The sequence below is a fragment of the Octopus sinensis genome, unplaced genomic scaffold, assembly GCF_006345805.1.
Source record: "Octopus sinensis unplaced genomic scaffold, ASM634580v1 Contig08756, whole genome shotgun sequence".
Taxonomy (NCBI): domain Eukaryota; kingdom Metazoa; phylum Mollusca; class Cephalopoda; order Octopoda; family Octopodidae; genus Octopus; species Octopus sinensis.
The window spans coordinates 386,303-401,147 of record NW_021831286.1 but is presented as its reverse complement, the minus strand read 5'-3'; the positions used below and the strand labels follow the sequence as shown (position 1 = coordinate 401,147).

The following is a 14,845-nucleotide window of genomic DNA, read 5'->3' as shown; positions in this document are numbered from 1 at the left end:
AAGAGCTTGCGCTAAGCTCAAAAACGATAAAACTCTAGTAGTATAAGGACTAGAACTAATTAAGCATAAAAGTGAGAAAAAATGCGACAAACATTCTTGTAATTGATATTCAAGAGCTTTTGACTCGATCAATCGTCAGAATTGATTGATGTCCTTACAGAATTCTTTGACAAATTTTCTACCGGATGATAGGGTACTCTATCATTGGGACACTTTTAAATGTTCCATCAACAATCCAAATTTTCGACTTTTTTAGAAAACAAAGCTGAAAATCAGAAGCAAAAATGACGTGTCGGGTTTAACGTCATTGATTCCAGAATCTTTGCGAAAAAACGTTTCACCACGTTTGTTTTTTTTACAGCCATCAGGAATATCAGATCTCGTAACAGCTGTTACTTGCATGCTTCTGTTCTGACTCGAGTCACAGTCTTAGCCATTGATTGTGTCTTTGGGAGATTCCCTTTGACTTCTGCTGAATAGGCCGCTACTGTATTCACAACAACATTTAGTGGCCTATCCATTGACTCGGCTGCTTTTTTCCGCAGTTCAGCTTAGCCTCGAGGAGTTTGATTGAGTTATCATCTTCTGGATGATGATTATGCTCTACTCCAGTGATTCTTAACGGGGGCGCTGGCGCCCCCCTGGGGGCGCTGGAACATATTAGGGGGGCGCTGGAATTTTAATTTTTTTTAATTATTATAAATATTTTATTAGTTTTTGTAAATCATTATCACGTGCTTTTCTATTAATTCTAAATTCAAATTGTCTTGTGTGTACGTAAAAAAATTATTCACTGATAATATTTATAAATATTTGTTAATTGTATTTAATATTTTAGAACTTTTTAATAAATATTTTAATTATATTTTATAGATGTCTGATAAAAAAGTAAAACGACGTATATATTCGGATGAATACCTAAAGTTTGGAGTGATACCCTACGACCATAACAATTCACTTCCAATGTGTCTTATGTGTAAAAAGGTCTTTACAAATGAAGGAATGAAGCCTTCAAGAATGCTAAATCATCTTAAGATTTGTCATCCTGACAAACTTGATGCGGATATCAATTATTTTTCTAATCTGAAATATAATTATGAAAATCGTCTTATGATTAATCAACTATTTACAAAAAATTCGAAGATGCTTGAAAAAGGCTATTAGCATCATACAAATATCGCAATTGATAGCGAAATCAGGAAAACCTCATACTATTGGAGAGTCATTAATATTACCAGCTATCAAAGAAGTGTTAAATTCAATGGTTGATTGTGATTCTGAACAAATAATTTCATCAATTCCTTTGAGTAATAGTTCTGTTTCTTCCAGAATTGATGAAATGGCATTTGATATCGAAGAAACCCTATGTGCATTTTTAAGAACAACAAAATTTTCAATTCAGATTGATGAATCGACATTCAACGATAGTGTTGCACTTTTATTAGTTTACGTACGTTATATTAATCAAAATGATGTAATTCAAGAAGATTTTTATTTTCTGAACACCTTGAACTCGATACAAGAGGATTAACAATTTTCAAAACTGTTGAACAATATTTTTTGAAACATGAAATACCCCTTAGCAATATTTTTGCTTGTTCAACAGATGGGGCACCTGCGATGGTTGGAGTTCATCATCGTGGGTTTTGGCATATATGAAGGAAAAAGTACCGAATATTTTTACAATCCATTGCGTCATTCACAGACAGCATTTAGCTGCGAAAAATTTAAGTGAGAGGCTGAATGAATCACTAAATGTTGTCATATGTGCAATAAATCGTATTAAAATGCACCCATTGAATTCGAGAATATTTCGACATATTTGTGAACAAAACGATGAGCATTATGAACGACTTCTTTTGCATACCCATGTTAGATGGCTTTCAAAAGGAAACTGTTTGTGTCGATTTTTTGAATTGTATGATTCAATCTTAGAATTTTGTCAGTTACATGAGCAGAGAATTTTAGGTAATTATTCCTTAATCATTTTAGTAAGTTGATTTTATTGAAAGCTGATATAGCTTATCTAGCTGATATTTTTTATAAAATCAACCAAGTAAATATTAGCTTGCAAGGAAACAATATCAATTTAATAAATGTAAAAGGATTATTATGCCTTTTATTGAAAAATTACAACTTTATGAAAACAATATTAAGAAAAAGATTTTTATTAATTTTCCAAATCTACAAAAATTTGGGGTTATTTTTTGTAATAATATTTATTAGGTCGAAAAATTAACGGATTCTGACTGTGAATGCTTTTGCTTGCATCTAAAAATGTTAAAAGATGACATGAAAATCCGCTTTGAAGATTTAGAAAATTTAAAATTTTTTGATTGGTATATAAATCCATTTGAAACTGAAAACGTTAATTTATCTCAAGAAATAACAGAAAATTTATTAAATCTGAAATATGACTTTGAAGCTAAAGTCATTTTCAACAAATATGGATATCAACAATTCTGGGTTACTCATAGAAAAAAATATCCTTTATTGTGGAATGAAATTGAAACACTTATAATAGCATTTCCTTCAACATATCTAGTTGAAAGAGGATTTAGTGCAGTCTCTAATATTTTGACCAAAAAAAGAAATAAATTACAAATTGTGAATAGAGGAGATTTGAGACTAAGTCTGTCGACTATTGAAGCTGACATAAAACGATTGACAATTCCCATCAAGCACAGGCAGTCACTAAATTTTTTTATATAAAAAAGTTTGGTTTGTGAATACCCTTTTTAATTCTAAAAAAATAATAAGTAATATTCGAAAATATTAAAATGAAACAATTGGCGAAAAAATTGCCAAATAAATCTATAATTGAAAAAAAATAAATTAAATAATAGGGGGGCGCTGAAATTTTGAAGCTTCGAAATTGTGTCAAAAGGGGGCGCTGACTTAAAAAAGGTTAAGAACCACTGCTCTACTCTATCAACGACTTCGCTGTTCTCGTCCAAAATTAACGCCCCCCGACACGTTCGTTTCCGACATCTCCATATCGTCTTTTTTTCGTCAATGTCCCTATCCTTATTGTAAAGATAGTTGTCCAAAATACCACCTCACTCTTCCTTTGGCCTAATATCTTTTTAATTGTAGCCATTTATTAGGATTTAATTTAATTAAAAATTTTAACAAAAAGAAGAATTTAAATTAATTTTTCATAAATAGAATTTTTTCAATTTTTATTTTTACAAAAAACGTCGATTTGAACTATAATAAAATATCAATTGACAATTTTTCGTCAATGTCCCTATCCTTATTGTAAAGATAGTTGTCCAAAATTTTGACTATTGAAATACAAATTTTAATACCCCAAGTATACATTTCTTTCTAGGCGAGTTGTCCGTCCTTGTTATTGGCGAGTTCAAGGACAACTCGCCTGTAGGCGAGTTGTCCGTCAGCCCAAATTGCAGATTTTGCGGCAAAATTAATTGCCAGCCAAAAAACTGTTTAAATCAGAAAGCAACGGAATTGCAGTATTTACTGACCATCCCAGGAAATTGGAGTTGGAAATAACTTCTGAAGAAGGTCAAAGAGCTTGCGCTAAGCTCAAAAACGATAAAACTCTAGTAGTATAAGGACTAGAACTAATTAAGCATAAAAGTGAGAAAAAATGCGACAAACATTCTTGTAATTGATATTCAAGAGCTTTTGACTCGATCAATCGTCAGAAATTGATTGATGTCCTTACAGAATTCTTTGACAAATTTTCTACCCGGATGATAGGGTACTCTATCAGAAACCTATCTATCGGTCAGGGAAAAGTCATTTGAAACAACTTTGGGAACATTTTAAGGAGATTCGCTTTTTCCTATACTGTTTGTCGTATATCTGGAAGATGCATTGAGAGACATTTTTTTCAACTGAAATATTCTGGAAAGCCTATTGGAGGTGATGCCAAATAAACTTGCTGAGTGGTTCCTCAATGTAAATGTGGAAAAAACAGAATTGACTAAACTTGTCAGACATATGTCTAATCTGGACGAATATTGAAGAAAAGTTAAGAAATTTGTATTTCTGGTTGGAAACAGACAAAAAGTGGTTATGCAAAAAAACATGCAAACAGCGTACTACGCCACCTAAAGTAAGATTGGCTAAAGTAAAAAAGACTCAGTACATAAAACGGATTTGCTTATACAATTCACTAATGAAATCTATCCTCCTTTATAATTCTAGAACATGCGGACTTTTTGATTCGGCAATTTCAGGCTTAGCAGTAAAACAATTCAGACCAGAACATCAAGCAAATCAATATCTCTCTAAATTACAGCATGCAGGTGGAAGCTATTCTGATAGATCGGATGGATTTGAAGACACGGCAAACACCGCTATGGAGGACTATTTTGAAGCTGAGGGACCTCGTTTCCGTGGACGCCCAAGAAATACTCTCCCAGTTACAGAGATCTTCGGAACAAAAATTGTAAATTGTTGAAATAAGTTAATTTGCCTGATATTACTCAAATTATTATTGTGGTTTTTAATTATCCTGATCTTAGTTTTAGTCGTTAATATCACATCCGAGGTTTTAAGAAAATAAATTGCAGAAATACTCAATCTTTTAACACCCGCTTGATAACCCAGCTAATCTCAAAGATTAATTGCCTGACTGTCATTGGCAGATTTTGAAGCAGATTATAAAATAAGTAGTGCAACCAGGCGGTACTAATTAGTTATTTTGATTTTTTGTAGAAATCGGTAGGTTTTAATTTATCCAAATAGACAGCGGTCGTTTTTAGATATGTTTACGGAGTGTTTTTCTAAAGAGTTTTGAATCTCACGACGCCCGAAGAGATACCAAGTTGAATTTCCAATAAACACCGGTAGTCAAAGAACTTGACACAGCCACGTCATCACACAAATTCGAAATAGTCGAATTACGTTAATTTGCCTGATATTAATCAGGTTATTACTGTGGTTTTTAATTATCGAATATTAGTTTTTAGTCGTTGATATCACATTCAAACAGGAAATTTTGAGAGCAGAAAGTCTTTAACATCCGTTAATAAACCAGCTAATTTTAAAGATTAATTGCCAGACTGTCACTAACCTATTTTGAAGCAGATTATAAAAGTGTAGAACGCTCGATACTACCATGTGTTGTTTAAATAAGTTTTCAATAAATTAGTTGCTAAATTTGCTTAAAATCAAAAGTTCATTCTTTAATATCACGTCAAAGCCGAATACACAATAAAGTACTCCTAAAATATCAAAAAATGGTAACTAAATGAAAAAATAAAACAATTCCTAATAAAATCCAAAAATTCTCAAGTTAATATACAATCAAATTAACTATTAGAATTATTCCTCAACTAAAAATGAACAATCGACAACAAACATTGACAAGCTCATCCCTCGTTTTTTCCTCGATTCTACGGATTTCCTCAATCGACATTCCATGCCACAAATCCATCTGACACACCAACTGGCTATGAAACCGACAAAACAAGTTTTTTTCATACTAAACCATCAAATACCAATCCCACGTCTTGAATCAACTTCTCAACCACTGTCCTCAGCCCAAAAAACTCAAAATTAACTTTCACCAGTTTATAACAACACATGATTGGTTCCACGTTATTCTAACACTCAGACTCACCAACAAACCATCCAATCCTTCCCCGAATTTAGACTCCTTCCAGTCTTTACCGACTCCCACTGAGAAGGGACAAATTCAGAGTTCTAAAATGAACTGATTTTGTCAACTTTGGGCTTTTCTTGGCAAATATCAATCATTTCTACAGTCCTTGCCTTGAGTAGTTGAGGACTCAGGTTATGTGCCTGCAATGTTATTATAAATCACGTTTTCCGTGTCTCCGCGGTCAGGAAGGTGGATTGTTTCGATGGAAATGAGAAACTTGTCTTTCATATATTCAGGATTCTGCCAAATGAGTCCCCATTTGTACAGAAATGAGGGTTTTGCAGTAAGGATAGGCATTCCAGGCATTCTCCTCCAACCTAAGTGACCCCTTTGGAGCCAAAGCCTTCACAACGGAGGGGACTCGACTTGATTGGGAGGGTAGAAGTACCTTTGGAGGTGATATATCTTCTTGGTGTACTGCCCAGAGTCGTATATGTCAAATATTGGTTTGTTAGGATCACTGAAGGGCTCGTTTATGATGATTTCGACACCTTCTCCGGAATATGTCTCAGATTTGCTGATTTCGGCGACTACGTAGAGCTGTGCTACTTGGTACTATTGGTTATTCGGGGAGGCTACAACCTCCTCTACTGTCATTGGCAGTGGAATTCGACTAGAAATGTTATTTTAATATTAAAACTATTCTCTGATCAACATGGAACAGAATTGTTAGATTAACTATTGCTTATTTAAATTATTATTTTTTTAATTAATATTATTTTTAATTATAAAAATTATAATAAATTAATTTTAGAAATAAATTTTAAAAATAACATAGAGATTAAAAATGATTAAATTATTTCTAAAGATTTCGTAAATTTGTGTTTTTTAATAATTTATATCTAAATTTTAATTAATATTCCAATTCTATTATTATAAAATAAATTGGAGCCATACAATTATATCATTGTTGATGTGTGACTTTAATTTTGAGGATGAGCTAAACTCGAAACAAATAATCTCAGAACTCTATCAAATTTGGAATTCAATTGGACTTCCCCAAGCCGAACAAAATAAAAGATTGTCTCGATTATTTGCCCATCTAAAAGCACGACTAGTTCTGATTGTCGAAAACGAAAACGATCAAAAGACCAACTTCCTGAATAACATGTCAGAGATGAGATCTATGGCAGAGACCCTCGCCAGAGATCTGAATATAGACTTTGATTACACAGAGGACCCAGAATCAAAGATATACGAACAATCCCAGCACATCCACGAATACTACGAGCGACTGAAAACAGAAAGAGACCACCGACTGTCCAACTTTCACAAAATAAACGAAAAACATCTAAAATACACCGAAATCCTCCAAAGAGAACAATTCCGTGAATATTCAGGCGGAATTCCGTCAGTTGAGTACATCAACGACCTCCAGGCCTTTGTGGACGAGTTGTCCCTTCAAGTAGAGACCAATGAGACGATATACCAGTCTTATCTCCAAAAAATATGTGAATTTGTCAACAAACTTGAAGATGTGTCACTTCCTGAGTTTTTTGTTGAAAATCCGCCGGTTTTGTCGTCCCAATTCCTCAGAAAGTGTCTGGAAAGTCTGCAGAGTTTTGAAGAGGAGGTTTTGTCGAGAAAAGAGAGGATTCAAGACCTTATTTCTGCATGTTGGGACCTCAATTGGAAGTTAGAATTGGCTGGATGTGGCGTGGAAAATATTTCTATCGATGTGGAAGGAAAAGTGTCTCAGAATATTATTTTTCGGCTGTCTGGATTATTAGAAAGGTTGAAGTGTCGGTTGGAAAGTCAGAAAGAACGTGTTTTTGAGACAATTCTCTCAGAATCGGATGATTTGGTGAAGCTTTTTGAGATTGAGGAGTACTACACAGTCGGGGACATTCAAAAAAGTGATGAAATAGATCTTCTTCTTGATAAATTGGCACGTGTCAAACAGATAAAGGAAAATGCTACGAGTTTGGCTGGACTTGTTAATAAATGGAAGACGAATTGGGAAGAATTTATCCTAATTGATGAAAGATCTACCGACCCTGATCGTTTAAAGAACAGAGGGGGCATTTTGCTGAAGGAACAAGCTCAGACTAATAAGATTCAGAAGGAATTGTCTCGATTGGAAGCCAAGATTTTGTCGTATTCGATCGAGGACATTTCTGATTCTTATTTAATTGCGTTTGTGGAGGGTCAGAAGACGAATTTCCGTGATTTTGTGGAAAATGAGCGGATTCTTCTGGAGGAGACAAGGAAGAGTCGTAAGGAGCAGAGAATTCTCAAGAAGGCGTCCCACAACTTGCCTTCTCGGGTTCCTGCTGCGAGTCACCTCTCTCTTCATTCGGTTGTGTGTTAATATTCATAATTGTAGACTACTCGGTCAATCACTTGCTCAAATAAGTCAAAAGTTAGGCTGTGAGTTTGAATGTTTTTAGATGGACAGATCTAAAAAAATGGGTAGTCACAATATTCTTTGATTTATCATTTCTGTAAATTTCGTTTTGCTTTTTTAATTGCTTTTCAAGTAATTTCGCACTTTGGTTAATTTTGTGATTCTCTGCTTTAAGAGGCATATTAAGTTTAACACTTTTGGTCTGTTTTTTTATATGGACTGCACTTTAATAGAATCTTGATTAATACGTGCATTCTCAAAATATTCGTAAAGTCTGGCTCAATATTTTGACTAAATTATTTCGTGAATTAATTTACTTATTTTTAAAACTTGATTGTTATTTTTGTAAAGAAAAAGAGATTTTTAAATAAAATAACATTTATTTTCTTATCAATTAAACGTTATCTGCCTATAATCAAAATGCTTATATTATTCATATTTTTTATAAAAGTTTTTAGTAAAGGTTAATAAATAAATTTCAAATTTTTATTAGAAACAATATATCTGTCAAATGGAACAGTGCTCGATGCTCCAGCCTGCCTTAACTCAACAGGTAGTTTAGATAAAATAATTTTTTTAGTATTAAATTCCACTTTTATAGACAATCTGAAAAAATTCAATTCGATGAACTATTCTTGCGGAGGAAACAATTTTTTGATTTGGTACCAAGGTTTAAGTTCTGAAGTTTACTCTAGAGTTGCCGACTGCTGTTTTTTCACGATTTGATTTTGACTCATCGGATTCGGTGACTTTTGTCAGGAACAAATCTATGCAGACATCAAGTGAAATAATATACCTGGTCCATCTTATCTAATTAGAATTTAAAGATAAGAAATAACCGAAACACCGCAAGATTGCGTCCAAATATAAATTATAACTTTCAGAATATTGAATTTTTTTTCAGATATTGGATTTGGACAAAGAACCAGAAAATATTTTTTGGTATTTAAATCAAATTGAAAATAGATTTTGAAAACATTTTGTTAGAAATAAAAGCGTTTCATCGATATCAACATCTTCACTTATCCTTGAAAACAAGAAGTGATAATTTCACATCTGTCTGTTTGTGCATTGTGGACTACAACATTTGTAAGAAAGTCGAAAACAGTTTTCATTTCAATTCATTTTAGATTTTGTTTATTTTCCAAACCTAAACCTAAAAGAAAACTATGTTTCATTAAACCTGACATTTGTACTACCTCAGGGACAGAAGGAAATATATTACACTCCAATTCATATCGAAAAAATTATTATATACAGTTTATATAATAGTAACATGTAGAAAACTATATATATCTGATCATAATGTTCATTTTTGTATGTTTCTTCATTTCTATAACCAAAAGTATTCTATCAAGATGGACACGTTCCATAACTGTTTGAAACGTGAATTACGAAATTATAAAACTGTAGTCTCATTCACTATTATTATGAAAATTCTTTTTTTAATTTCATTGGCCAAAAATCTTAGAAAAACAAAAAATTCTTTTAAAATAGTCCATAAAAATAAAAACTAAATATATAAACTGACTGAACAAATTTAAGATGTAATATTATTTCAACAACGAGAAAAATGTAAATCATTCAACTAATTAGGGAAACGAAGAACCTCCACTTTCAAAATACTTAAAACCGAGAATCTTGACACCCACATCATTAATATATTCAAAAACAGTCTTCTCATCATCAAAGAGATATTTCTGTCCCAAAAAGGAATCCGAAATATCCACATTTCCACAATCAAGCCTCCTTGGCCTCATCCCGACTACATGCTGAGCCAAATTCCTTCCCAACTGCTCAGGTCTCTGAAAATATCCATCCCCTTCTTCATACCACACAATCCCCGCATATTTCGACATTCCAGTCCCCGGTGGAAGGACAACTCCCTCCGCCAGAACTGAAAACTACTTTATCAAATATACCTCCACCGTGAGTGTAAATACCAACAGAATGCTTCATTTTGGGCAAAAAATAAGTCTGTTTTACTTTTATATTCTCACCGAGACGAATAATTTGGGGAGAAATGAGCTGGTCAAAATCCTGATTATACAAACAAGAATCAGAACGAGACACAAATGACTCCATAAGATGAATCAAAAGGGACTGAAATGTAGCTGTCTTTGCCACAAAGTCACTTTGGCAGTTTAATTCGAGTATATATAGTCCAGATGAGTTTTGTGTGAGTCCCAACAATCCTTGAGTTGATTGGATTTGTTTTTGAGTCTTTGCCCAGCCTTTTATTTGTGCTTGGGATTCGATCCAATTTTCTGCCTGGTTAAAATCGTAATTAGAATTTATGAGGGCTGTTTTACAAGCTGAAATGCTGTAGCCTGTTTTTTCTCGTAATTTTTTTAAAGAATCGAGTGAGTTTGATTGAGAAAAAATTCTTTTTGTGTGTCGTGAAAAGACACACGATAACATAGCTAAAAAATAATTTATTATTTTTTATTATTTAAAAAAATTTAAATAATTTTTAAAATAAATAGTAAAAAGTGGAAAAAATAATATTTATAATATTTTTATTAATATTAATCATTTAATAAATTTTCATCAATTAATATAATAATAAATTATATTTTTTAATAACATTTATTCAAAATTAAAAAAATAAAAATCACATTGATCTTGTTATGGTTTGTTGTATCTCGATTTATCCAAATAGAGTCAAGATAAACGCAAAGATTCAGTGATCGACCTCAGCAGGTACGTCGACAAATCAGTCCGAATTAAATTCACATTAGGCCGGGAAGGTGGCATTAAATTATATTATTTTTTAGTTACTGGGATCTTAAAAGGCTACGACAATGTCCTCAACCTGGTCTTGGATGATACTACCGAATATTTGAGGGACTTAGAGGACACTGGTCGGTTGACAGGAAAGGTCAGAAAGTTGGGTCTTGTTGTCTGTCGTGGGAATGCAATTGTGCTTATTTGCCCTTCTGATGGATTCGATGAGATTGCCAACCCTTTTGTACAAAATGAATGATTTGTTTGTTAATGTTGATTTATTTTTTTCCTCTTTTTTTATATTTAATACCTAATTTTATATCAATGTTCTCCAATGTTTTAGTGGACAGTAAATAAGATATTTATAAATGTGCCTATATCAGAGGTGGTTTTAGACTTAGATAAATAAATTGCCTGTGATTAGATTTTGATAAAATTATCTACGAAAATGATTATATTTAAAATGATTTGTGGAAAAACGATTGTTATATTCACAAATTTATTTCTAAAATGTGTTACAAATGTTGGCTGTCGTTCTATTTGTTTAAGAGTGATAAATTCTTTCAATTATCAATAAAAAGTTAAATTGGTAAAAAAATAATTCAGACGAGTTGGATACACATTGCCTACTAAAAAACAATAATTTTACTCAAAAAAACAAATCGGAAACGAATATGTTGTTTATACCCACTGTAACAAAACAAGAAATAAAAAAAGCCGGATATCAAATTGTACAACATATTGGGAAAGTACTGCGTGTGGTCATTTAAAGTAGGGAGCATTCTCAGATGTGTTCATGGCAAACAGCACTTCTGGCACAGTTGCTCTAAAAATAATTCCAATCGACAAATCAGTAGGAATTTCGTGTACAACTCTCCGGGAAAGTGTTAATTCCAATCATTTTAGTCGGTTTGCTCAAAGTAACCAAACACAACAACATTGTGGGTTTCATCGACGTTTTGATTTCGAAAAAGAATGTGATAATTGTCCTCGAATATATTGTTATGGTCATAATTATTTATTACAGAATACTGATTTAGAAAAATACTTATTAGACCATAAGTCAGACATTCCAAAAAATAACATTCGGGTGAAAAAATTATAGATTATTCCGTAGATAATACTAATTCAACTGCTTCGGGCACTAAATTACTGCCACACACGGGGGATAATACATCGAGATGTAAAACCCAGTAATATTCTTATTTCGACTCAGGGACATGTCAAACTGTCAGACTTTGGTTGAAATTAAAATTTGGATATTGTAGGTTTAGCACGGAGGTTGGACATCAAAGTACCAAAATTAAGTACAGAAGTAGTCACTTTGTGGTTTTCCACTAAAATAAACTGAATTTAGTTATCGGTCTCCAGAACTTTTAGAAAATGAGTCTAATTATTCATTTTATGTTGACATTTGGTAATATTTTATACATTCTGTACTCTAGGGCTGTTGGATGCATATTTTTTGAAATGACTACTGGATATCTGCTCTTTACTCCGTCGGAATGCAACATAACAACTATTAAAAGAAGATTAATAAATCCCCAGTCAATATTTGTTCTGCTCAAATCCAAAATTGGAGAAGATGGCATTGATTTGAATTCAAAGTTAATTTCATTACAAATTTTATGCAGATTTCTAAACTATTCCTTTGAAAGTCGAATAACTGCCATAAATGCCATGAAACACTCATATTTTAATGATTTAGGGACAAAAGTCCTTGGTCTTAGGGATCTTCAATCCATATTTATGATTGAGAATGTCACTTGGCTTAGCTGAATTGTAATGACGTTATTCTATTAATTAAAATTGTTAATTATTCCATTATTTAATGATTCTGCCTGGCCATTATTCAGGATTCTGCCTGGCTTTGCATACTTTTCTTAGTTAAATTAATACTAATTATCAAAAAAATATTTTTGGCTACTAAATCTTTTTAGAAACACGTTCATTGAACGAAATTGTGTTCTTAAATTGCATGTAGAATGAATTGACCGAATAAAATTAGTTAATGGTCCATTTCTTGTCAAAGCGGAATGCTAATGTTCACAATATCGACAAATTTTGTTAGAATAAGCTAATTTAGTCAATTAACTCTCGTGCTTGTTAATTTTAGACTTGTTTGTACAAGTAGTGAATAGAATAAATCAAGTCTTATCAAGTATATCGTAATAAGTATTGCTCAGAATAAAGTTGCATAAATATTGACGGAATGAGACCTTGGACTTAAACTCTGTGAATAGGAGCAATCCAAATGATGCAAAAAAAACAATTCCACACCCCAAACAAGTCATTTCTGTCCCCCTTTTGCCAATAGATTCACGGATTTCAGGGCTGAGAAAACAAATTATCATCGCAAGAGATGATACTGCCATTACAAAAAAGTTAAATAGAAAGAAAATATGATAAAAAACCTCCAAAGAAGTCAAATGAACAAACTTTAAATTTCTGAACTGAAATTTAAATTTAAATAAAACCCCAACAAATCGTCTTTTAAGGGAAAACGGGGAATTGCAAATCTCACATGTAAGTCGACTTTGTATTATTTCGAGGTCTCCATATTGATTTCCTTTCGAAGCCTTAATCCAAATCTAGGCTTATGACTGATCCTTTACATTTAGACAGGAAACGTGTACAAATCCGATCGTGCCCAAACATTTGCATACGTTGACAAGAGGACTTGCATTTTCCCCACCACTCTGGCAGATTCTGCAGCAAACTGACGAGACTGACGAGGTTTGAAGACTCTGAAATATATATTTACAGAAACCAAATCATTTATAGATAAAGTTTCTAATTCCTTTTGATTAGCTGAATGCTGCTTATCCATGAATACAGTACAAGCGCTAGCAAAATACGGCAGTTTTTAATTAATAAACTGGTTCGATCGATCAAGAATTTGGATAAAAGAATGATAAACTCGATATATATTTGGAGTAATATTGGATAGTAATTCTAATCATATCAATTATAAAAGTCCATTTAGTGGGTAAAATTAGGCTATTGGGCTCAATACTTTTAGGTGGATTCATAAAAATCGAAATTATTCTCGCCGGCACATCAATTTTAATGATAATCAAATAGTCACGAAATTTTTAGTGAATAACAACAGTTTTAATTACTAATAGAACCGTGTACGGAATGAATCTATTTTTGAAAGTTTTGAATAATCAAATGAAATATTAGGATTATTAATGATTATTAGTTAGAACATTATTTTAAACAGCAATTCAAAATCCAATAAACATGCTAAGTGATGCCTCCTTAGGTTTCCAAAAATGAGTCTTTATTCAATTAACAGCCAATTTATTCAATTATAAAAGAAATTGGTCAATTTGTTACTCGATTGATCGTCAAAATTTGATTAGAATAAGAACCATTCTTCGTCAAAAAAAGAAACAGCGAAAAGAATCGTTTTTGATTTTTAGATTGTAAACTTGCAGATTCATGTTAGTCAACCACATGTACTGTTAGTAAGTACATCAAAGAAATAATCATTACCGACCAAATAAGTAGTCAATACGTAAATTCACAAATTTATAATGCTGGAATAATGATTAAATATCGAGTTCTTAAGTCGATAGATTAAGGTATTGGTGAATAATTGGCAGAATTATAATCTGCGGTATTTTGTTTAATTTGTGGTAACAATCGACCTCCTAAAATCGCCAATTTCAGGGTTTTTTAATCTTGTAATATTAATTAGTTAAATAAGTGTACTGATTTTCTGAGATATTGGAAATTAAAAAATTAATATATTAATGAATATTTATCATCTAATTTTTAAAGAAATATTATTATTAAATTTAATATTAATATAAGAAATACAAACTGGATGTCAAACGCTCAAATACAATAAATATTCAAAAATTTAAACGCACTTGCAGTTCAAGTATTATCATTGTCGTTATTTAATTCAATACTCGAATTGGGCATTATTTAGCATAATGAGATTAGAGCTGCAGTGCTATATTTCTTAAATACTTAGGCATTTTACGCAGTAGCCTAATCTATCATCTTAGGAATGTCTTCCATAGCCGACCATGTTGAATTCGAGAAAAGCGACATTCTCAAACTTAGCTACAGGGGACTACAAATTCTATCGAAAAAACATGGACTGAAAGCTAGCCTTA

At 32.2% G+C, this 14,845-nt stretch overlaps 1 protein-coding gene across 1 annotated transcript; it reads left to right on the top strand.

Annotated features, from left to right (window-relative positions):
* Nucleotides 1–2,277: 2,277 nt before the first annotated feature.
* On the top strand, nucleotides 2,278–10,971 carry LOC115227978 (protein regulator of cytokinesis 1-like). Its single transcript, XM_029798664.1, has 5 exons — nucleotides 2,278–2,690; nucleotides 4,177–4,420; nucleotides 6,573–7,854; nucleotides 8,890–8,927; nucleotides 10,648–10,971. The coding sequence occupies exons 1-5, from the start codon at nucleotides 2,278–2,280 to the stop codon at nucleotides 10,969–10,971; spliced, it is 2,301 nt and encodes a 766-aa protein (XP_029654524.1).
* The last annotated feature ends 3,874 nt before the right edge of the window (nucleotides 10,972–14,845 follow it).

Excerpts from the sequence above, each read along its gene's own strand:
- LOC115227978 (XM_029798664.1), top strand. The coding sequence starts at position 2,278 with ATGTTAAAAGATGACATGAAAATCCGCTTTGAAGATTTAGAAAATTTA. Across the intron at positions 2,691-4,176 it reads ATTCCCATCAAGCACAGGCA|AACATGCGGACTTTTTGATT; the intron begins GTCACTAAATTT and ends TTATAATTCTAG. Across the intron at positions 8,928-10,647 it reads GAACCAGAAAATATTTTTTG|AGTCAAGATAAACGCAAAGA; the intron begins GTATTTAAATCA and ends TTATCCAAATAG.